The following is a 25,735-nucleotide window of genomic DNA, read 5'->3' as shown; positions in this document are numbered from 1 at the left end:
CACTCTGCTAATTTAGCTCGATCTTTGACTATTTTGTTTGATTGTGCATCTGTGAAACAATTCCCATGAGCGATTACGTTTAGCTGAAAACAAAATTCAATAGGATTAAACCCTGAAGTTCGCAATTCCATAATCTTCTCATGCCTAAGCCAGAAATATCCCAGCTCACCCAAGGTACATTCCAGTTGGGACTATTATACTTTCATTGTGTGTGTGTGTCTTCTGTGTTGAGACATCTTTCAGAACACAGCTAATTCCATTTGGCCACCATCTTCCCTCAGTCAGATCACCTCATAGATTTTATATATATATATATATATATATATATATATATATAATCTAAGAAAAAAGCTAGAAAATTTACATTTTAAAAAGCCAAGGCATTTATTAGACACATGGATATTTTAACATTTTCATTTCATCTATTATGTACATTTAGAAAATATTCTTTTCTCTAGACTGAAAAATTGTCTAAAACCTCCTATAAAAGAAACATCAGTACATTGTATTTTTGAGATCAAAAACAAAATAATTAAACTATTGTGCATCTGTGTTTCTAAACAAAGAGGCCAGAGAACTGGGATCTAAAAGTATAGTCTCCATCAAAAAGAGACTTCAAGGCATTCGTCCCAATAATACTATGAAGACACAGTAACACTTCAAATGTCCTTCTTTCAATGCATCTTCAGACAATGACATACAGTAGTTAAATTTCTCCAACAATTGGTTATAAATCTCATGCCTTGAAGATAGTGTTGACATTTAGAAACAAGGAGTCTATTCAATTAAGACTACTGTGTTATGAATGGCCTAGTAAGTATTTTGATAAACACTAGACAAAAATATAGTTAAACTATAAAATTAAGTTCTTATGTAGACTAGATGAAATCTCACCAAAATACAGTGTTTACTGGAATCTACCAACAGCACAAATCAAGACAAGTGTGCTAGCTTAATCGTATTTCTGGGAACCAGAGTTGTACGTTCCTGCCACTGATCACTCAGAGAAAAATATGGTAATCATCTGGTCATTCTGAGGTGATGTCCCCTATCCTGTATAGTGATGGGAAAAAAAATGTTTTCCTCCAAAAACAGCAGAAACTAGTTTAGGAAGGTTGACTTCAAATCTTTATTTTTAAATCATTTTTTATCAACATGTATATGTCAAATTTAAAATAATAATCTTCCTGAAATTTACAGGGGCAATTAAAACAATGTTATATGCAGTCATCCGAAATATCTACTCATTCTTCATACTTCTGCATCATGTACTCCATTACTTCTGAGGAATAAAGAAAGTAGTTATACTTTCTTTTGACTTAATGTTTCATGGTGGTGAAATGCCTCTCAATTCTATCACAATGTGTCTTTCTCTTTCATTGTTTCAGTCTTTTCAATCCTGCAGCAAGTACATGGCCCTACAACTTGTGTCAAATACTAGCTCAGCATGACTAATACTTTTTATTTCTACTCGTATTGATGATGGCATCTTTGGAATTAGTATAAAATTAGGACTCTAACTTCAAAGTACAGATTACAGTGCTGTGGATTAAACAACAATTACCATATTCTCTATGCACATAAAATATCATAAATTTTTTTAAAAAAAACAAAAGATAATTTATACAATGCCAGCAAAATTAATTAAACAGGAACTGAATAGCTAAGAAATTACCAAAAAGAAAGAAAAGACAGAATAATAACACAGGGCCTGAAACACTGAAATATTTATACTTGCTGCACTCATACTGCATTTTTAGGACGCCATGCCCAACCCTTTGTATTACAATACAATCTATTGTATTAAACGATGATGTGTATATTCATTTGTTGTTCATGTGCCCAGCACTGATGGCTTATACCTATAATCATAGTCACTTACGAAGCTGAAATCTGAGGATTGCAGTTTACAGCCGATCTAGACAGGAAAGTCTATGAGATTCTTATTCCAATTAGCAACCAAAAAGCAGAAAGTGGAGGTATGGCTCAGCAATAGAGCCTCAACTTTGAGAAAAAAAAAAAAGCTAAGGGACAGGGCCCAGGTCCTGAGTTCAAGTCCTAGTACTGGCACACACACACACACACACACACACACACACACACACACACACACACACACACACACATACACACACACACACACACACACACACACACACTCTCACACCCCAAAGAACCTTAGCCTTGTTCATAGGAATAAGGCTCCCCACCTTTGTACTGGTTTGTGAAATGATACCAAGATCCAAAGTCCTATAAGCCTGAAAGCATGTTTTACTGAATTGTACAAAGGCATTACAAACTGGTTGGGAACTGTATATAACTACTAGGTCAATAATTAAAAGTGTAAACATTGCTGCATAAGTTAAAACACTTCAGCTTAATTATATAATAATTCAAAGATCCCAGGGATAAAAAGAATATCCTATTTGAAGAAACTCTTTTACTGGGTATTTTATATTCTGCAAAGAAGATCTGTATTTCTTTGATCGACTCTCAATTTAAATACTGTGAATTATTTAAATTACAGTTTGTCTCACAAGTTCTCATAACAAGATAAGATTAGATACTTTATAATTTAATCTGAAAAAAATGTATTTTCTCATTTATGGAGTCTACACAACTGCAGTCAAGTTGGAGACAGGTCCAATTGCTTTCTGGAGTCTTTCAGGAAAGTTTTTTCCTGGCTTCTACCTGACTCTAAGTTATTACTGACAAACTTTGGTGTTCCTTGACTTATAGGTGAATTATTAATTACTCCAATTCCTACTTTCATCCTAATGTGACATTCTCCTAGTATCTGCATCTCTCATGTTTTTAAAATGGCAGCAATCACATTGACATTAAAGTCTACCCTATTCCATCCAGTATGACAACATCATATTGGATGATGGCATCCTACCTGATTTCCTCTGCAAAGACTCTTTCCAAATGCCACATCCACTCTGGAATGCTTAAGACTTGAACAGACTTTTCCAAGAGAGACATCAACCAAAAGACTTCCTAGTAGAACTAATTTAGAAGCACTGTGGGAACACTACTGTGTCACTGTCTCTGAAAAAATGTCAGAATGTATCTGAGGACCAATACTGTTTTGCCAGGGAGAGCGGTGAAATATGAGTGCTTCACATACACACAAAAATTAATGAATATTTGAAGATTTTTAAGTGAAAACTTCAAACAGCAATGAGCTACTTTCCTTTCATCTAAACACCCAAGGTCTTGACAAGTTTGGTAGAGACCAATAACACCCACAAGAGGTGATCACCACGCCTCCAAAGTAAAGCCACTGAGATCTGACATGTTAGTGGCAGTACAATCTCAGTTTCCATGCTGTTTGCATAGCCATCAAATTAGTTCTAGCAAGACAGTCAAAGAAACTGTCAAAGGGAGTTGTGCCAGAGATGTAGGTCAGGATTAGAAATGGACAAAATAATATTTATTACTATATATTTGTTACTAGTATGGTAGTATGAGTTGTTTTCTCTTTAACATATGGTCAAATCAAGTGATGATCATTAACACTGACTCTCCCTGATTCATTCCAAAGTCAAGTATTAAATTCATCCCTAGATGGACTTAGAAGATCTCACAAAGTGCATACTGAGGGAAGCCCATATGACAAATATACATTTAAAAATCATAATGAAGAAAAGTGTTTGTCCACTGGGCTAATGACATTTAGATGTCCTTACTTAAGTGAGTAGTGGTACTGCATAAACTTCTCTACTAACAATAATCCATGCATGTCACTATTTGAGGAATTTGCGAATTTAATCCTTTAACTATGTCTGACATAATCTTACCATGCAGCAAGGCCTATTATGTTACTGTGGAAAATACCCAATCAATTTGTAGGGTCATTGTAAAAATCAATATGAGGGGGCTGGGAAGGTGGCTCAGTGGTAGAGCGCTTGCATTGCATGCATGAGGCCCTGGGTTCCATTCCTCAGCATCACATAAGCAAAAAAGAAAAAAGCCAGAAGTGGCGCTGTGGCTCAAGTGTAGAGCGCTAGCCTTGAGCTGAAGAGCTGAGGGACAGTGCCCAGGCCCAGAGTTCAGGCGCCACAACCGGACCCCCCCCCAAAAAAAAACAAATAAATAAATAAATAAAAATAATAAAAAAATAAAAATCAATATGAGTTATGCTGATGAACTCAAACAGAGTCAGAATGAGTCTTTACTAGTCAGAATCTGGTGTATATTTTATAAAGACTTCCCTGTACAACAAACAGTATTTCAAAAGTAGTTCTACCTACTCCAAAATTTGGAGATGACTCTGAAACCCTAGCTCAGAATGGACTGTCCAGTTCAACACATTTCTCTCTAATAAAGCAAAAGCCACACAGTAGAACTTCCTTGCCACAACAGGAAGTTATAGAGTGCTGATATCTTGTTGTGAACAGCCATTCCATTCCCTCCAAAAGAAATAGACTTGCTATTAAAAGAGTTGTATCTCTCCACAGGAAAGGGTACAAGTCTTCAAAATGAGCAAGAGTTGCCCAAGCTACTGCTCAACATGTCAGAACTGTGCTAGATACACTACCAACGCAGTTAAGTTGGTGCTACTAGCCCAGCTCTGGAAGGAAATACAGCTATTCTGTCCATCAGACTGGTCGCTTCCATCCAACAGAGTAAACAGAATAAAAGCCTACGTACATAGGGCAAGAAAAAGAAGAAGGTGAAATAAACAAACTTATAGGCTAAAATACAATTTGTCAGGATAATCCCAGAGTGAATTTTCTTAAAGCCAAGCAACTGGAATGATATGTTTCACTTTGGTGGCAAGAAACCCAGTGAGACTCCATTTAAGGGTTCAGTTGAAGACCTACGCACACACACGCACACACACAAGCAGACAAGAACCAGGTAAAATACCTTCTCGCTTACCTTCCAGAGGTCAGGTGGTCCTTCTACCAGTTTGGCTTTTGTGTGACTGTATTTTAGAGCCAAGTGCAAACATTCAGTTCCAAATTCCAAGTCATAGTCACTACACTGGTGTAAAAAGAAAGACAAAAAAACAAGCACAGAGACAGGAAACGTTAATGATCTATTGTACAATTTTAAATAAAACTAAGCCTTTTTTCATAAACAATTGCAAACAAAAAGGGAAGAGCCTAGAGAACTCACAAACCTTTTAATTAGCTACTGATTACGTTACTAAATAATCCTCCCTGATCCCTAAAGGCAAAACAAAACATAAAGTAAATAGGAATGTTGCAATCATTCTAACAGTTTGGGGCTTCCTCAGGCATTTCAGTGTCCAACAAATACAATACCTTAGTTCCTTTACTCCTAAGTTATTCTCACACACCCCATCATAAAATGCCTGAAGGTAGGGCTGAGGACTGTGTCAAATTTCTCAATTTAACAAGTGTATAAATATGTAAAACCTAAACCCCCTATATTGTATTTATACCAACACATTTATAGGTCTCCATTCATTTATTAATTTTAATATTTAGAATATAATCTGTTTTCAAATTTTGTTTCTGGGCATGGAAACAATAACATCTTTCATTGTATGGAAAGTGTCTACATCTGTCAAATTCAGTCAAGTAAAATATCATATGAAGCAAGACCATCAACTTAACTAAGAAATAATATAATTCAACTGAATACTCACCAACAATCCTATCTCCAGGGCCTATACTATGGAGTGTCTATACAAAGGGAAATGACACATGTCGAATGTCCCCAAGGAGATCAAGTCTAGGCAGGCAGGCCAACTTAATAATTTCAAAGAGAAGAGAATGTGCAGCAAGTACTAGAACACGTAGGGGAGTCTGGTGGGGGAAAATACTTCATTTTATGGGAGAAGACCAAGGAAGGCTTATCAAAAGCAATGATACCATCTTAAAGACCAAATGAAATTTGAAGAGAAGGAATAATATTTAAGCAAAATGTGCCATGCAAAGATATAGAGGGTAGAGATATTTGATAGATTTGCCTTTCAGAAGGAGCATAGCCATGGAAGGTGGATAAGAGCAAAGCAACAAGCAATGAATGCTAGCAAACATCTTTGTTATATTGCAATGAAGTTACAGATCCTCCCTATAATCATTTATGAAATTAATGAAGAAAACACAAACAAATACACAGAGTCTAATACAACATTATCAATAGTCATTCAATTCAAATAAGTTGAGATGAGTTTGGAATCTCTGCTTTGCACTTTTACTATTTGCATGGTGTTATCTGGCAGTATGTGAGTATGTATACATGAGTATATATGAGTATATATACAAACATCCCACAGATGACTAGCAATAACTTCACATCTTCCGGGACCCATCCCACTAACACTGTAATTAACACCTTATAAATGCTCACAAAAGACATGTCCCCTGTAGGGACCACATTTCCTGTCATGGTGATGTAAAACATACTAGAAGCAGTGTTCCCACCAGCCATGCAGTGCATGTGCTAGCATTGCTAGGAAATTCTATATCACTAGGAAAACAAACATCTCAGTATCTATACAATACACACACACACACACACACACACACACACACACACACACACACACACACACACACACATACACATATCAAAAATGAAGACTAGGCATTCTTTATGTTGATGGGGTTTTTTGCCAGTCCTGAGGTTTGTTCTCAGGGACTAGGTATTGTCCCTAACCTTCTTTTGCTGAAGGCTAACACCCTACCACTTGATCTACAGCTTCACTTCTGGAATTTTGGTAGTTTTTAATGGAGATAAGAGTCTCACAGGTTTTCCTGCCAGGCTGGCTTTAGACCATAATCTCTAGATCTCAGCTTCCTAAGTAGCTAGGATTACAGGGGTGAGCAACCGACATTCAGTGGGGGCTAGGCATTTTTCCATTACATAGACTAATATTACAACAGGTATGGATCTTTAAAACATTGTTTGTAATAAAGCTTTTTTAAAAAGTGGATTTAATGAAGACCAGGAAGCTGAAAGCTATCTTGATGAGGGGATGGAAAATGAAGGAAGTGGGACAGACAAGGATGAGAGAAGGCAGCCATTATTCTCATTGCACATAAATGAAAACCGAGCTAGGAAAGTTGAAGAGACAGGTGTGGATGGGACCAACTGGGGAAAAGTAAGTTCATTACACAGAAGTTTGTTACGTGAAAGAAGGCAAGCTTTCTATAATCTTTTACTGAGCCTGGGTATAAGGACTATGAATTTCACAATAGCTGCTGTGTTCTTCTTTTCTCCTATAATGGGCTAGAATCCGGTATTTCTCTTCTTCTCATTTGCCAGTTTTTCATTGCTGTGACCAAACACTTGAAGGAATGACATAAAAGAAAGAATTATTTATTTCGCTCACGGTTTCTAAGGTTTTGGTCTGTCTTGGCTGGAAGTTGTGGTGCAGTAGCTATATTTGAGTAGTCGGGAAGCAAGGCAGAGCAGAGCATTCACAGGAGGTGTCAGAACAAGAGAGAGCCAACATGCCCCAGTAGCTTCCTTCTTCCAATCAGGCCCCACCTCCCACACAATTCCAACACCTTCTCATTGTCCATTCAAATTAGAAGCCCATAAATGGAATAAATCATTAGGCCAGAGCTCTTAAATGATTAAATCATCTCTGGAAACAATCTCACAACAACCCCTCCCCCACCCTGACAAAGCTATACTTTCTTAATCTTCTAGTTGCTTTTCAATCGAATCAAGGTGACAATTAATATTAACCATCACATACATGTTCATTAGGCTCTTATGGGAAAAAATTAGTTTAGAATCAAGGAAAAATGGTTTCTCTTGGGGTCTATCCCTATCACAAAGAACAGAATGTTCTAGTACATTTCACAATGGTTACTTTTGCTCTTCCTCTAGGAGCATGTTCAGTCTGAGAACCTAGTCAAGTTCCTAGAGGTAAAATGCATAAGCCATGAAGGTTACTCTTATGATAGAAACTCCCTGAAATTAAGTCTGAGACTTTTCTCTACACTGACTCTCCAGCTATACTTTAATTTTAATTTAGGGCTTCCTATCCTGGTGCTACTTTCTAGGGAAACAAGTTGTGATCCTCTGAACTTACCTATCTACCTCTCCACTTTAGGGATAATAGTTTGTCCTGCCACCTCCCTTCTCTCAGTGACATGAGAAGGATTATTCTTTTTGTTAAGCATTTTCCTGTTGGTAGGATGAAGCAATGGCCTATATATTTCTTATATTCCAGACAGGAAACTGGAAGTCCCACATACATACTCTCAGGAGGCCATAGAAAACAGTAATACACAAAACTAGAAGACAAAGGTAAGAAAACACATGGGAAATAGAAATCAGATATACTACATGGGAAGCCAAGCACTGGTAACTTAAATCTGTAATCCTAACTAGTTGCAAGGATGAGAATGGCTATTTGAAGTCAGCCTATCCAAAAGACTCTTATCTCCAATTATCCACTATAAAAACTTGACTGGAGGCATGGTTCAAGTGGGAGAGTTAGAGTTCAAGCTCTGGTACCAGCACACAAACATACCAATACACACGTGCACGTGTGTGCATGCATGTGCAAATATGCACTCTACAGGAGAGAAGCAAAAGGTATTCAAAAGATAGCAGTGAAGCATTTGAAAAAGTTATTGGACAGGAGATAAAATAAGACAAAAGGCAAGAGGATACAAATGAAAAGAATCTTTTTTTCATGGACTGGGAGCTCTCAGAAATAAACTGATGACCTCTAGAAATAAAGTTTAAGAGTTTTATTTTTGTACTCTTTGCTATGAATCTACTATACTGTACTATTATTACTTCTTGCTCCAAAAGAATTAGGTATTAGTTACAGAGTATATTTACACTGTGCAGCAAAAATATTGTCATATTCTAAAAAATATTTACAGTAGTTATAGTTTCAACTCCAAACATATATACTTCATCCTTCCAACAAAGCAATCTGATGCTCTTGTGATAAGCTACAGAAACCTAAACAGTTGAATCTACAAATATGTATACTGTTGCTACATTATAACATATTGAATTTAGTTACCATTATGATAAACAAAAGATATTAATTTTCTCACATGCAAATCAACTACCTCCATGAAAAACATGAATATTTAGAATCATATAGACCTGGATTGCAATTGTACTGCACTCACATAATAAATTGTCAGAATATGGAAGTTTTTTTGTTTGTCAGTTGTTGCGCTTGAACTAAGGGCCTAGGTACTGTCCCTGAGCTTTTCTGCTCAGGGTTAGTACTCTACCACTTTGAACCACTTTTGATTATCAGGTAGTTAATTGGGGATAAGGGTCTCATCGCCTTTCTTGCCTAGGTTGGCTTTGAAGCATGATCCTCAGATCTTAGCCTCCTGATTATAGGCGTGAGCCTCCAGTGCCTGGTAGAAACATTATAGAAAAAAGTTATGGAAAAGTTATTTATGTCGTCTGGCAGCTTCTTCTATTTTCGTAAATGGAGGATAAGAGATGTTACAAGGAACTAACATGAAAATACCTATGATGTATCTGGTACAGTACCTAGCTTATAACAATTCCATAAGACATAGTTATTGGTTATAAAGTTACATAGCTAACCATACAGAGTAGAGTTTAAAAACTCTCAAAAGCTTAATCAACTAACATCTTATGTTGTGTAGAACCCATTTTCTCTGCAGGGAGATTGGATGCATCCTTGACAAGGTACACCACCTCTGCCTTCTGCTTTTCCATATAACTAACTGGAAAATGGGAGATAAATCCTATCAACAATGGAAAGATTTCCTTGGTTTATTTGATTGGAGAAGGTTGTAGTGGTTATGTATTTTCTGTATCCATTCGCCCATTTGTGGACACACAGATTTTCCCATATTATGGCTTCTGAGAATAATGCTTCGATGCACATGAGGGAAGATGTTTACATGAGGTGCTTATGTCAACTTTCTCTGAGTAACCAATGTGCACATACACGTATTCAATAAGCTTATTTCTCACATGGCTATGCAGTGGCTGGGATGATTTTCTACAGACAGAAGGGATATGGGAGCTCTGAGCCATGTGCTTACTATGTAGCTAAGACTGAAAAGGCAGTAATGGGAATATGATGTATTCTCGCAGCAATCAAAGCCACAGAAGCAAACTAGGCCAACCTTACAGGTTAAGACTGCCTCCATGTTATATATGGTAAATAACATGGCAGCCAAATCTAGAATTAAAGATGAGAGAAAGATATTTTATCTACCTTGGGGCCATATTAAAAAAAATAAATTAAATAAAAAAATTTAAAACTGTCTCCAGAAATCAAGAATCTGGCTCAATAATTTTTTTATTATACAATTCTTATCATAAAGCACTTTTTAAAAATTTTTCTTGCATTCATTTTCAAAATATTTTCCCTATTTCTACTCATCCTTATCACAATACATTACCTTACTTCCCATCTCTTATCTTTTCAATATCCAGTGTTCTCATCATTGACTACATAAATATTACCCATATCTGAATTACATATTTCCAAAATTGCTTTCTTTAATATCTCTTTGTTATTCCTGGAATTAAAGCTTATCTTTTGTTTTGTGTGGTTAGATTCTTATATATTTATGACTCACTCAACACCATACTCTTAAATATTATCTAAATCTAGTCTGAAGATGTTCTAACACATAAGGCATTCTACAAGTTTTAAACTCACAGAATTTCTAACCTTTTTCAACATGAATTGTTTGTTCACTCTGCCAGTCAACAGCTATCATTCTAAGATCTCTATGCACATCATCTTGAGAATATTCTTCTTCCCTGTAACACATATCCTAACTCTCATATCCCATGTAACCTTCTTTCTTCACTAATTCATTTTCCAGGAGCAAATCTTTCAACATCTTTCTATAGAATGATTATATTGAGATGTATATGGGGATCTAATTTATTCTTAGACTGGACAGATTGCTCTAGTAAACCTCTTCCAAGAATAGAAACCAAGCCACAAAATTCTCATGGTGCTTGCATTTAACAGTCAGATAGTATATTAGTGTTTGGGGCAGTGCACTCAGGCCCTAGATTGCACACTTTACCCCATTTGTCTCTATTGGGGTTTCGTTGGGATTTGAGTGACTTAGAGTCCAGCCTACTTTTTAAGCATCTTTTATCAAACTCTCTTCATTATGTCCTTCACTCAGATCCAAGGCTAGCTGGTACAACAAGCTCTAGGACTTTCAGACTTCTACAGAAAATTCTTTACCTACCCCCATCATTTGATCATAACTTGGCCTTCTTAGATCTACTAAGGCTGATACTGCTAATTACCAAGATTTTTAGGTATTTCTCTTTCCTGTATGCCTTTGCTACCTCTCCCAGTCATGTTCGTGAAGATTTGTGACATTTTAAATTCCTTTCTAGTAGCTAAAATAATGATTGAGTAGTGAATAAAATTACATAAGTGTTTAGTCAAATTTCTAGAACATTTTCTACCCAAAAAAGACAATAAATAATCCAAATGATCTTACAGGGAATTGATTTCAATTTACATTCATATAACAATGTATGAAACTGTAGCAGAGCTTTTGATACAAATTAAATGAATATGACTCACAAGGACTCACAAAACTCTGACAAAAACATATTATGTATAATGTGATTCATTTCAGGGGAAGGAATTTCCCAATTTTCAGAAATTTTATAAAACAAAAAGTTTAGGAACTATTATTTTATGATAATCATGTTATGGTTCATGGTTATGAATAAGCTGATTATATATCCTTCCAGCCATAACATCATTCCAAATATTATTTCAGCAAGACAGTCTGGGAAGTTTGCCCAACAAAGAACAATATATACATTAGAGTTAAGTTAAATCAAAGACGTGTATGCACAGGCTTCTCATTCTGTAGTTATAGTGCCATGCTCACAATATTTCAAGTAATAACAAAACAGACTAGCTTATAAATAGGTAAACAATGAACACCTGCACCCAATTTATCATCTCAAAATCAAACCTGAAGCATTTTGCATACATTTACATTGTTTGAATTATGCAATATTTTAGAATTGCATGAGAGACAGTTATCCAAGAAGCTTTGTTTTTATATTATATCAGATCATTTTATGAGTAAACAATTTCAAACTATGTCAATGTGAAACTGACAATACAGACACAATCCTCATGACCTGGCAAAGGACAAGATTTCTTCATAGGTACAAACTTATAAATAAATTTACCTAGAATTACACTCCAAAAAGGTTTTTAAACACCTATTGGTAGGAAAAATAAACCTATCAAATAATTCAAACTTTGGGCAGTCTTACACAGCCAAAACTTAGAGGAAACACCTAAAGCTGTCTGCTAAAGAATACATAGTGTTATATGTGTCTCCAAATAACTTATATGAAGAAGCAAGATAAGAAACACTTCCTTCAGTGTTTCCAAAATTACATTTTTAGCCATTTCTTCTGATCTTCCCACTTAAATTTTATCAAACACTATAAAATAAGAATTTTGGTGAAATGTTTTATTCTTGGTTATCTTCTTTGACAAAGTAAACTGATCAGAAGTTAGGCAATAAAACAGAAAAGTAAAATGATACTCTGAAACATAAATTATTATCCTTATGTGACAAGGAATTAGCTGGCTATCATGTGATACATCTAACCTAGCATAAACAACTGAAGGAAAAAAAAAAGAAAACCCTGTATCTCTATCCAAACTGAGAGATAAGATTAAATTCCTGCAAGAACTTTTGCCATCATCTCGGAAAATGCTTATAAACAGCTGAAACAAGACCAAGAAATACAGAGAAGGTACAAACTAGATCCAGAAACTGTTTCAGTAGCAACAAGATTCATCACATAATTCTCCAAGTTGGATAATATAGCATATGTATGATATAAAACGTCTGTTGGTTATGCTAATGGATTTGTTAGGACACATAGTAAAAATACACACACACACACACACACACACACACACACACACACAGAGGCAACTAAAAATACATAGCCCTTTATTTACAGGAAGAGAATGAAAAGAAATGATTAGACCAGTTTAGGAACATACACTCACTAAGCAAATTTTGCCAGGCAATATGCTGAAAAGGATGAGGAGATCTGGAAAAACACCATCCAAACAAAGGTAAACTGAGCAGAACATGGCTACACTAGTTATGGCCTCACATGTGGCTTCAGACATGACTGCAACAGGTATGCTCTCACATGAGAAAGTCACCAGTCACCAGTGATTTCCTTAGATCATGTCTCCATTGTTTTTAACTGATACATTATAAATAACACCAAAGTTAAGCTGAGTTTAGCCCAAGCAATTAAACATGATTAAACATGTAGCAATCTGTTTTAAACTCTAGCCAGACATTGTCCTAGGTAGTCTATTGACAAATGTAGAGTTTTAAAATTGTTTTCCATCTTCTACACAAATAGCTTGACCTGCTGACCTACTCCCTACACAAATGCACAATATCTGCTTTCTAATATCATTTCTAACCTTTCCTGCAAACCTTTCACATTGCCTTTCACTTCCGCTATCATTAACACTCAACTAAAATGGTATCTATGAAACTCTACATCTGCCAAAACTATCTAGCTCTTTTGTTTAATAAAAGGGGAAATGAGTAAACAAATGAAGTGACGTGGGAGGAGAATACAGTCAAAAATCCAATGTATATCTTACAAAATTAAGAAAAGAAAGGAAAGAGGTGGGTTGGGAGGGCTGGGTGAGAATGTTGAAAGGGGTGACATTGATCAAGATGCATTGTACTTACACACTACTTTGTTACATGGCAACTCTTTTGCACAACTATTTTTTGTACAACTACTTAAACTACTTTGTACAACTACTTGTAATTGTTGGTCTCTATAGTCTATGTTCACTAGGAATAGCAGATGTCAAAGAGTATATTTCTTGTCAAACAATGTTACCCCTTCCCTTGTTTTCTCCCACTTTCCTTCCCTCACCCCAAACCCTCCTCCAAGTTGTAAAGTTCATTTTCAACATAGTGACTTGTGACTTTGCTGTTGCATTGGTTCACTCTTTGTCCTTTGTCTCACAATTTTGCTACTTCTCTTCCCTTCCCCAAATCAGATAGAGGTATATACAAGACACTCTCACTTTACTACCCAAATTACTAAACAATTACACTAATGCCCTCCAAGGACAGTAAACTAAAGCTTAATCACTAAGTGAATACCAGTATGACAACATTGATAGGTCTCATCTCTTGAAGGTCCACCGCTTCTCAAAACTATTACATTTGGGACCATATTTCCAGAACATAAAACTCTGTAGAACACACTCAATCCAAATCATAGAAAACACATTTTAACTTTAAAAAACAAGCTTTTTTGAAGAAAAAGAGGAAGAGGGAAAGAGCATTAAGTTTAAAATAAGATTCTAAAAGTACCACATTCCCTCCCAGATTAATAATTATTTCCTGAGTGCTGAGATTCATTCTCTGCTATCAAATGTAAACAAAAGCACATTCTTTTTCCCAAAGGATTATGATGACATTAAGCAGCTAATAGACATAGACCTAACATACCTCCAAAAAGAAATGGAAAAGGCCATCTTTCTGATTGTTTCTCATTATGAAAATACTAAGACAAGGAAACATATGTGCATATTAGAAAAGGACATTTCTTAAAAGATTGGTGTCAGGGGATCAAGACAGATCATCTGTTTTATGAAAAACAATCACAGAGGAGTTTTTCTCTAAGGAATTCTCATAAGAGCAAAGGATTGAATGACTAGTCACGGGACTACAGAAAAGCTAAAACAATATTGCTGAGGGAAAGGGGTATATCTATGTTAAATGAATTAATAGTTTCTTGTGTGTCTAATATTCAAAGTTAAAAATAATAGATATTTAGATCAGATCTTGCCAAATCTTATAGAATTTAAGTTGCCATGTACCTCTTTTTTCAATACTTATATTTCTTTAATTTAATTTTATTTTATTATAAGAGTAAGGTCAGAGGGGTTATAGTTATATAAGTAAGATAATGGTATTTTTATCTTGAACATTGTTATCCCTTCCCGTGTTTTCTCCCCCTTTCCCTCCCTACCCCTTGCTCCCCTCTCCCCAAAGTTGTAAAGTTCATTTCCAACATAGTGTCTTGTGAGTATTGCTGTTACATTGGTTCACCCTTTGTCCTTTGTCTCACCATTTTGCTATTCCCCGCCCCTTCCCCAAATCAGATGAAGGTATATATATGACATAGGGTACCAACATCAAAAACAGGGACAAGATAGGATAAACCAAAGAGAAAAAACAGAAGAAACAGAAATAACTCCACATAATACATTAAAACAAAAACAAAGACACAAAAAATACCTCTTGTTTCTGTATCTTGGAGTTCATTTCAATTAGCATCATTTTATATGGTCATATGTACATATGGACATTTTATATGGTCACATGTACATATTGAGCTATTGTGATCCTACCCAGAACTATCCTAGACATGCCATAGCTAAGATATGGAACCAACCCAGATGCTCCTCAGTAGAATGGATCAAGAAAATGTAGTATATTTACACAATGGAATTTTATGCTTCCATCAGAAAGAATGACATCACCCCATTCGTAAGGAAATGGAAAGGCTTGGAAAAAATCATATTAAGTGAAGTAAGCCAGACCAAAGAAACATAGGCTCCATGGTTTCTCTCATTTTTAATAATTATAAGTTTATGAATGATCACAGCATGATTATACAGAAGACTAAAAGTTATCTCTTGATCATTCAGATGCAAAGCAAAAGGATATCATTCTTCCTTGATGCCACTCTAAATTGCAACAATTAGTTCACCCAATACCATTTCAGGCTGTCTTGCTACAACAAGGAAAAACAGAATGTTGAATCTTAATGTCTTTTTCATGCCAGAATAGTGAACATCAGTAACTGGAATTGGACAGTACATGTTTTGTCATGTTTTAAATTTTCCATTTTTCCTGAGAAGAATAATTCCTAGAGGCTTATAGAGGATAAGCCTTAAAATCAACAACTCGAAAGGGAGTTGTTGCTGCATCATAGAAGGGCCTCAATGTTCAGTTGAGTTTTACATACAGGAGTTTCACTAGGTTCTCAAAGTAAATATTATAGAAAATGTTCTTGCTGCTCCCAGCACTAAAATTCTCTCTCAGAAGCAACTAACTAATGAAAGTCTACATTGTTAGAGTTTTATCAGATCATACCTGACCTGAAGCAATAGAAATATCCAATGTAGCTGAAAATAACTTTAGTCCACTCTAGCTAGCTATCCTGCCCCACCTAAAGAGAATAAATAACTTCTTATAACTTCTCTGCAGAGACATAGGCTCATAAAAAGATGGAGACCCTATAATCCTACTACTTAAAAAATGTACCCATCTCAAAATTTTACCCCCAAACTACTAACATCCTATTTACTATAAATCCTTTTACTCACCATACAATGTCTGTCTTCCAAAAAAAATTTGCAAGGTAACAGGAAAAATTAGAGATGAAGCCAAGTTCCAGTGGCTCATACCTGTAATCCTAGCTACTCAGGAAGCTAAGATCTGAATAAACATCATGGTTCAAAGCCAGCTTGGGTAGGAAAGAAAGTAGAGCTGCAGCTGAATGGGTAGAGCACTAACCTTGAGCAAAAGTGCTCAGGGACAATATCCAGGCCCTGTGTACAAGCCTATAGACTAACACAAATACATATATATATATATATATATATATATATATATATATATATATATATATACATACATACATATATATATACACTGATTCTAAAATTTATATAGAGCAACAAAAGACTCAGAATAGCCCACATAATATTAAAGGAGAAGATGAACATTCAATTAGTGGCACTATCTGACCTAGATTTTCATAAAGCTACTTGTGATTGGTAGAAGAGTAGACAAATAAATCAATAGTGAATAATAGGGATTCCAGAAATAAAAATAAATGTAGCTGATTCATGTTTTTTCTTGGGGGAAAAAACAACAGCAATAAAAGGGAGCAAAACTATCCTCAACAAGTGGTGCTAGAAAAAAACTAGACATCCTCATGACCAAAAATAAATAAAAAAAAAATAAAAATAAGAATCTAGATCCATTCCCTCTAATAAGCAGCCTGCTGCTAGAATTGGAATGTTCACCCAAGTATTTTTCTGTACAATCCAAAGGCATTCCCTTATTCTCTGTCTCATTGAGCTGTAGAGGTTTCTGTTTACTCATGGCTGAGTTCACTCTTCTACGAAAACAGAGTATCAGAAAGTCCTTATTGTGTGTGTAAGAATTCAAATTTTTACTTAATAAAAGTTTACAGGGGCTGGGAAGGTAACTCAGTGGTAGAGTGCTTGCCTTGCATGCATGAGGTGCTGGGTTCGATTCCTCAACACCACATAAGCAGAAAAAGCTGGAAGTGGCACTGTGGGTCAAGTGGTAGAGCACTGGCCTTAAGCTGAAGAGCTGAGGGACAGCGCCCAGGCCCAGAGTTCAGGCCCCAGGACCAAAAAAAAAAAAAAAAGTTTACAAAAATCACACCAAAATAAGGGACACTAGAGAAGATACTCAATTTCATACACCTAAATCTAATTCCATCATTTTTTTCCAAATGTTTGATTCTTTCCTGGGGTGAAACATTTACTGAGTGGCTAATATGTGGCAGGCACCATGCTCAGTCCTGGGGCGCAACAATATGAGTAAGACAAAGTCCCACTTCGTGAGCTACAGATTACAGAGCACAAAAATAAAGAAATGAAAGAAAGGGAAGGGAAGGAAGATAAAAAGAAAGAAGGAAAGAAAATTAATGAACTACATAATTACTGGTAGAAATAAGTAAAATGTAAGATATAATGAGTTAGAAAAGTAGGAGAATGTATAGACAGGAAGGCTCCACAAGGAGTTGCAAATTTATCTGCGAGTGAAAGTTGCAATTAAAGAGCTTTGCACTAATTGAGAAAAATAAGAGATAGAGCCAGTTAAGTTATAAAAGTACGAAAACCACAAAAATGGTGCAGGTCCTGCAGCTATTTTGCTAAGTGATGCGTCCACACTCTTGTCACTGCCCAATAGATGCAAAGTACACTGGGCCACTGCACTGATGCAGACTAGTCACATAACCTTATTTGTTGGAAGCAATGTGAGTCTAATAGCTGTAGGCTCACTCCATGCCTCTTCTTTCCAAAGAATCACATCTTTTCCATTATCATCTTGTAATGTCCTGCCAATGGTGGAATAACCTCTCCAAGGTAACTGGTACCATTCATCTCAGGCCCCAGGAGAAACAGAGCAACTTGAATACAACACTCATTAATAATCCATGCACAGTCAAGCCTATATTTATAGGCAAAGCCATCTAGTCAAGCCCAGGCAAGATCAATCAACACTCAGTCAACTTAAAAAGAGGTGAACAATAAATGCTTGTTTCCTGTCAGAGTTCTGGGAACATTGCGCATAGTTCCAGGTGACAAACTCATCACCCATAGTACTAGTCTTTTACATGGGTTATATCATCCAAACCTCCATAAAATAGACACTGCTTTTAATCCTCATTATTAAAGAAACTAAGACTGACAGGTTAAATGACCTGCATATTACGATCAAACTCAGGCAGTCTAATTTTGAAGTTCTGTGTTTTGTTATTACTCTACTCTTCTCCATCCAAAGTGGTTCAATCAACTAGCATCATCATCAATAAATATATCCTGTCTACTTCCAGGCTAGCACTTTCAGAAGTGAGTTGTACAAAACAAATGAGGACCTATGATTCCAGCTCTTCTTGGCTCAAGCAGGATCTACCTTAGCTGGATAAAAACTAAAAATAAAACCAAAAAGTGCTATTAAGATTTGGCACCACTTTAAGTAATGCCACTTCTGTGTCTTCCAGAAATATATGGTATATATAAATAGACATGTGACTCAGCTTTGTGATGGATTGGGAAGTTCTGGGTCTACAACAACTATTAAATTCCCTATTAACTATTAGTTGTGTAGTAATTCCCTATTCGACTACTCACAACAGATATATTCCCTCTAAGAGAAGGTCAAAAACTAGGCTAATGGAAAAAATATATCAAATTAAACATGTAGGAAAAGTTGAGATGGAGCATGAGCTCCATCCCAGGCAGAGTGCCATAGAATTAGGAAGGAGTCCCCAGCATCCAGCTTCTCTCTGTGGAAAGGAGTGTTTGGACCACACAGATAGTACCCTAACTGTAAGTATCCGCCAGGTTTGGCTCATAATTCACCAACTCTGGGAATGGAAGGGATGAGGCATGAGACTCTCTAGACCATAAAAAAGTCATTTATTTTCCCTGACAGATAAAACAAGTGTGATATATAGAAGGCTTTAAGAATCCAGCTCCATGTTTCCATCTTGAATGGGTTTAAGATGCATCTTCACAGTGTTTTCTTGCAGCCTGGCTTTTGACTAACATACGATAGAAAGATAAAGAGGCATCAATCAACACTTCAGTAACCTGATAGATAAAATGCAAAAATTTCTCAACTAGCACTAACAATTCTTAATCAACAGTACATTTACATTTGCTATGATAAATTGAGAATTAGCCCTGGAAGATGAGTATGGTTGAACAAATGCAAATAAATAAATAAATGTGATTCACCATATTAACAGACCAAAGGATAAAAATACATAATCGTATCAATAGATACAGAAAAATCATTCAATATCATTCAACATCTCTTCATGCTAAGAACTCTGAAAAAGTAGATAGCAAAATTGTATCTCATCAGGAAAAAAGTCGTATTTGACAAGACCATGTTATTAAACTCAATGGAATTTACCTTGAGTCAGAAAATAAGACAAGTATGCTCATCCTCACTGTCTGTTCAGCCTAACACTGGACAGTTCTAGACAGAGAAATCAGGCAAGATATTAAAGTCATCCAAGTGTGAAAAGTTAGTGTTTGCTTGCTATGTGATTCTTATATAAAACAAAATCCTAGTAATTACAAAAAAAACCTATTAGAATAGAAACTTACTAATGATACAGGACACAGTATCTTTTTATATGAACTAGTATTTCTATGCACTATCAGTAAACTATTATAAAAAAGACATCAGGAAACAATTTTGTGTAATATTATAACTAATAAACAAGCATGGAAAGAAATCAAAGATCACATAAGTAAATAAATTGATGCATCATATTTATGGATTAGAAGAATATGTTTAAATGACCATAATATCCAAAGTTGTCTATAGATTCAATATAATTTCTTATATCATTCCTCATTTTAAAGATAATAATAATCCTTGACCAGGTGTGGTGATGCACACCAAAATCCCAACAACTCAGTAAACAGAGATTAGGATCATGGTTTAAGACAAGCTAAGGTAAAAATATTAGCAAAACCTTATCTCAACAAATAATCTGAATACAATGCTGCATTTTTACAACCCAATCTATTTGGTTGGCATAAGTAGGAAGACCATGGCCCAAATCTGACCCTAAACAAAAACATGATAATCTCATGAAGAAATGCTCAACATCTCTAGCTATAAAAAAAAAAAAAATGCAGGGGCTGGGAAGGTGGCTCAGTGGTAGAGCGCTTGTCTTGTATGCTCGAGGCCCTGGGTTCGATTCCTCAGCACTACATAAGCAAAAAGAAAAAAGCCGGAAGTGGCGCTGTGGCTCAAGTGGTAGAGCGCTAGCCTTGAGCTGAAGAGCTGAGGGACAGTGCCCAGGCCCAGAGTTTAGGCCCCACGACAGGACCAAAAAAAATAAAGAAAAATGCAAATCAAAACAACATTGAGATTCCACCTCACCCCAGTTAGAATGGCTATAATCAAGAAATCTAATAACAACAGATGCTGGAGGGGATGTGACCAAAGGGAACCATACTACAATGTTGGTTGGAGTGTAAACTTGTTCAACCACTTTGGAAAGCAGTATGGATGTTCCTCAAGACTACACATAGAGCTCCCCTATGACCCTGCAGTCCCACTTCTGGGCATTAACCCAAATGACCACAAACAAGACCATACTAAAGCTACCGTATGTGTATCGCAGCATTATTCATCATAGCTAAGCTATGGAACCAACCATCCCAAATGGCCCTCAATAGAGGAATGGATCAAGAAAATGTGGCATATGTGGCATATATGTTTGTGTGTGTGTGTACACACACACACATATAATGGAATTCTATGCTTCCATCAGAACAAATGACACTACCTCATTTGTAAGGAAATGAAAAGACTTGCAAAAAACTCATATTAAGTGAAGTAAGCCAGACCCAAAGAAACATAGTCCCATTGTTACCCTTATTTGCAATAATTAGTATATGTCTAGGATAATCTTAACATGGCAGACTAGCTCAATAGCTATGTACATATGACCATATAAGATGATGCTAAGAGAAATGAACTCTAAAACATGGACAAAAGAGGTTTTTTTGCCATTGTTGTTTTTAATGTGCTTTGTGATTTCTTGTTTTTTTGTGTGTTCCTCCCCCTATGGTTTATCCCTTGTTGTCACTGTATTTGATTTTGGTACCCTGGGTATTGTATATATGTTTATCTAAATGGAATGGAAGGGGAACAACAAAATGGTGAGATAAACGACAAAGGGGAACCAAGTAACAGTGATACAAGACAATATGTTGTAAATAATCTGTAAACTTGCGGGGGATGGGGGCAATGGAGGGAGGGAAAGTGGGAGAAAAATGAGGGAGGAGAAACAAGTTCAACAAGAAATGTACTTATTACCTTACTTATGTAACTGTAACCCCTCTGTACATCACCTTGACAATAAAAAAATATTTTTAAAAAACCTATGATAATCTATTAAAATATAAGTAAAGTAAAAAAGAACTAGAGGCATGGCTCAAGTAGTAGAGCACCAGCCTTGATAGTACAATACCCTGAATTCAAACCTTCCTATCGCCAAAAACTTAAAAATAATGCTAACATTCTCAGGGAAGCACAAAATCTTACAACTGTTCATCTCAACGTTCAGTAAAACGAACAAAGTTGAAGGCATAACAATACTAAACTTCAAAATATATCACAAAGTTATAGTTACCAAAATGTCAGGCAAAATATCCATTGTCATAAAACAGACACATCAATCAAATATAGAGCCCCCAACACCAACTCATGCCTTTAAGCCAATAGATTTTTTTTTAAGATGCTAAGAACACATGCACAAAGAACAATCTTTTTAATTATGTTGGAAAATCTGGATATTCACATGCAGTGATATGGGTAGCCACATGAACTTTATGAAAAAAAAAATAGTTCCAAATGGATTAAATCGTCAAATGTAATACCTGAAACAATAAAACTAATAGAAGAAAATGGGGGAAAGTTTTGTAATGTTGGTCTTAATTCCTTGTTCAGGACTCCAAAAACACAAGTAACAAAAGTAGACGAACAAGACTGCAAACTATAAAGGCTTCTGCACAACAAAGGGAATATCTGAGTAAAAAGATAGTTCACAGCTTGGGAGAAGGTATTTGCAGATCATCAGATAAGGGGTTCATATCCAAAATATACAAAAAAGACTCAATGAGAAATTGAAGTGCCATATTTTATAAGTGGTCAAAAGACCTAAATAGACATTCCTCCAAAAATGACAAATCGTTAAATACAAACGGTTAAAGTATTTATGAAAAGAAATGTTCGATATCACTCATAAACCAAAACCATAAATGCTCTAGCATGTCACTCTGGTTAGAGTGGCTACTCTCAAACACATGAAAGACAGGAAGTATGGGGGAAGATGGAGAAGAGGGCCTGCTTATTCACCACTGGTGAGAATGAAAATTCATATGGCTATTAGGAGAAACAGTATGGATAGTCCTCAAAATAATATATGAGTGCGAATGCTAGTGGCTCGCACATGTAATCCTAGCTACAAAGGAGGCTGAGACTTATGAAGACTTCAGTTCAAAATCATCCCTGGAAGAAAAATCCGAGAGACTCTATCCCCAACTAATCAGCAAAACACTAGACTGAAGATGTGGCTCAAGTGGTAGAATACCAGCCATGAACAAGAAAGCTGAATGAGAGCCCAAGGTCCTAAATTCAAGTCCTGATACCAGCACACACACATACATACACAAGCACATACACACACACACACACACACACACACAAAAATCATAACTACCATATGACCCAAACATATTCCTTTATATCCAAAGGAAAAATCAGCATGAAGTCAGTGTATTGAAGAGAAGACATCCACATGTCTATGTCTACTGCAGCACTATGCCAACACAGCCAAGACACAGATTCGTCTGAATGGTCTAAAGGATAAATGAGTTTTTAATATGTGCTATATATACATATAACAAACTAGTCTATAATAAAAAGAAAATTTTTGAGGACATCATATAATGTAAAATATGTCAGAGACAAATATTTTTATCTAGTTTTTATTTGAAATCTAAAAAACATAAACTCAGAAGTAGAGAATAGAATGATTATCAGGTGGTGGTAGCTCTCTTCTATAATCCTAACTGACATCTAAGGAACTCAGTTTGAAGCCAGCCTAGGCAGGAAAGTTCATGAGACTCTTGAGATAAGAGTTAAGCACTATCAAGTCAAAGGCTCAGGGGTAGAATGTCAGCCTTAAGCAAAAAAGCTAAAGGACGGCACGCAGGCCCTGAGTTCAAGCCCTAATTCTGACACCCCAAATTTAAAAAAAAACTAATAAATCCCTTCATCTGTATTAACAAAGACATCATGGGAATAAAAACTTGAATATAAAATGCAGAATTCAGCATACTACTCAGCATTTCTCTACACACAATGCTGTGTTATAAGTATAAGCCAGAACATGATACAACATGAAGACTTGTAATAAGGTTGAAAACAAAGGCTCTGAAGCATTCCACAATCCATCAGAATCAGGAATGTGGTAAGAAGACTAGCCTACTTTTAATGAAAGGAAAAAAGTCTCTATGATTTCCTGCCACTCTTAATTCCATTTAATATACTGTGATAGGAACACACAGACAGCACAAAATGATGTAACCTATCTTTATCAGCCCAAGGAGATGCTGGATATTTACTCTTTTTGTGTTTAACTTATAAAGAAATTTGAGATTAACTCGGGGGTAAAAAAAAGTTCACAATTTTAGGTATTCTGAGAAAAGGGAATATAAAATTTTTCCTTGCAGTTTTCTGATTACCCTAAAGACATTTGCGGCTAAGAATGGAGTGAGTATCCAAGAAAAGAATTTAATATCATTAAACACATACATTTAATAGAAGTTTCCTGAGCCTCTTGCTAAACCTCAGCCATCAGAAAATAGTCATCTGCTTTATGTCTTATAAATACATGTATTTCCCCTAAGGCATATATATCAAAAATGTACTCAACATTAGGAATGAAGCCCAAAGTGAAACCAGAAGGATACAAATCTCAGATTAAAAAGGAACAGGGGAGGAAGGAGAACATGGTGATAATGTTCAATGCATTACAAAACTAACAAAATTAAGGGAAAGGATTGGATTGAGAGGGATGGAGGAGAAGGATAAAAGGGATGACATCAATCAAGATGGCATTGTATTGATTGGTTGGTTGAAGTCATTTGTACAATTACTTAAAGATAATATAATTTTAAAAGTACATGGTATATGAGTAAAAATGTTCTGCTGTATATATTTTTCATTGGCCTACTAAAGAGTATATATTTTTAATGACTCCTCTGTGTTAGATTACCAAATCTTATTTAAAAAAATTATTTGCCAAAGCAGTTATATTCTATAGATATGTATCGCCAAAAGTGTGACTAGAATACAATCAGTTACTGTGGTAAGATTTAGATTCAGGACATGTAAAACTTCAACTTCAATCTTGCCCTGACATTTAATGGTTGTTGACTCTGTACATATACTCTTAAGACAGTTTAGAGATGGAACAATTCTTTACTAGTACTATGCTTTCCATCCAGGAGCTATTCAAAGAACTAATTTTCCCTTTCCCTCACATGAATTGAAAATCCCACAGTAATTTGGTTTGTTTTTTTTTTTAAAAAAAAAAAAGGTATTATTCAAGTACAAAGGTATAGAGGCCAGTTTAGTTCCCTGTATGAAGTGACAATAGTCTCAACAATATTTGTATTTTCTCCTTCTCAACCAAATCCTAGTTTATCCATATGCAACTCAAACAGCAATCAAGTAGGGATGAACTCTGCTTAGCAAAAACAGGTAGCAAATCAGAACTGCAATCAATGCAAAGGAAATGGAGCTGTGAACCCCATAGGACTGTATTCCTTTTCCAATGAGCAATAGGCTCTAAGATATAATTGTTATGTAAAAATTATGCGAATTGAAGGAAGCAATATGCTAGTGAATAAAAATGCAATAGTTACTAAGTATGTTTCAGTTCAGCAAGCTAAAGGATTAATTGTTATTGCCAGACCTTTGTACACAAAGGCCAGTATATGCTACCAAAATGAATCTTCTGGTTTGCTTTCTCTTCCAAATATGAAGTCTACCAAAAAAGTAATTGTTTCTTCTCCAACACAATTTAAATGTCTGTGCAATCATTCATCTAGCAAATGTTTTACAACAGTATGGATATTTCAAAAAAACCCACAGTAAAAATGTGCCTAGTACTAGTAGCTCACACCTACATTCCTAACTATTCAGGAGGCTGAGACTCGGATGATTGTAGTTGTAAGCCAATCCAGGCAGAAAAGTCTATGAGACTCCATCACCAGTCAATTAGCAAAATTCCAATCTGGACATGTGGTTCGAGTGGTAGAGTGCCAGCTGATCAGGCAAGCCAAAAAAGTTCAAGCCCTGGACTGGGAAGTTGGCTCAGTGGTAGAATGTTTGCCTCGCAT

The 25,735-nt window shown here is 35.8% G+C and overlaps 1 protein-coding gene across 4 annotated transcripts in view; it reads right to left on the bottom strand.

Moving 5' to 3' along the window:
• The window catches only part of Crppa (CDP-L-ribitol pyrophosphorylase A), a 239,322-nt gene that overhangs the window by 175,684 nt on the left and 37,903 nt on the right, over positions 1-25,735 (bottom strand). For all 4 annotated transcript variants that reach the window (XR_011366889.1, XM_069996154.1, XM_069996155.1 and 1 more), the window contains exon 4: positions 4,888-4,992. Coding sequence is in view for 3 of the 4 variants with exons in the window: in XM_069996154.1 (XP_069852255.1) it covers positions 4,888-4,992 (105 nt within the window). In the remaining variant the exon portion in view is untranslated. The remainder of the gene's footprint in view (positions 1-4,887; positions 4,993-25,735) is intronic.

This window comes from Dipodomys merriami, unplaced genomic scaffold (genome assembly GCF_024711535.1).
Source record: "Dipodomys merriami isolate MVZ:Mamm:240054 unplaced genomic scaffold, mDipMer1.0.p SCAF_5, whole genome shotgun sequence".
NCBI lineage: Eukaryota > Metazoa > Chordata > Mammalia > Rodentia > Heteromyidae > Dipodomys > Dipodomys merriami.
This window is presented reverse-complemented; position numbering and strand designations above follow the sequence as displayed.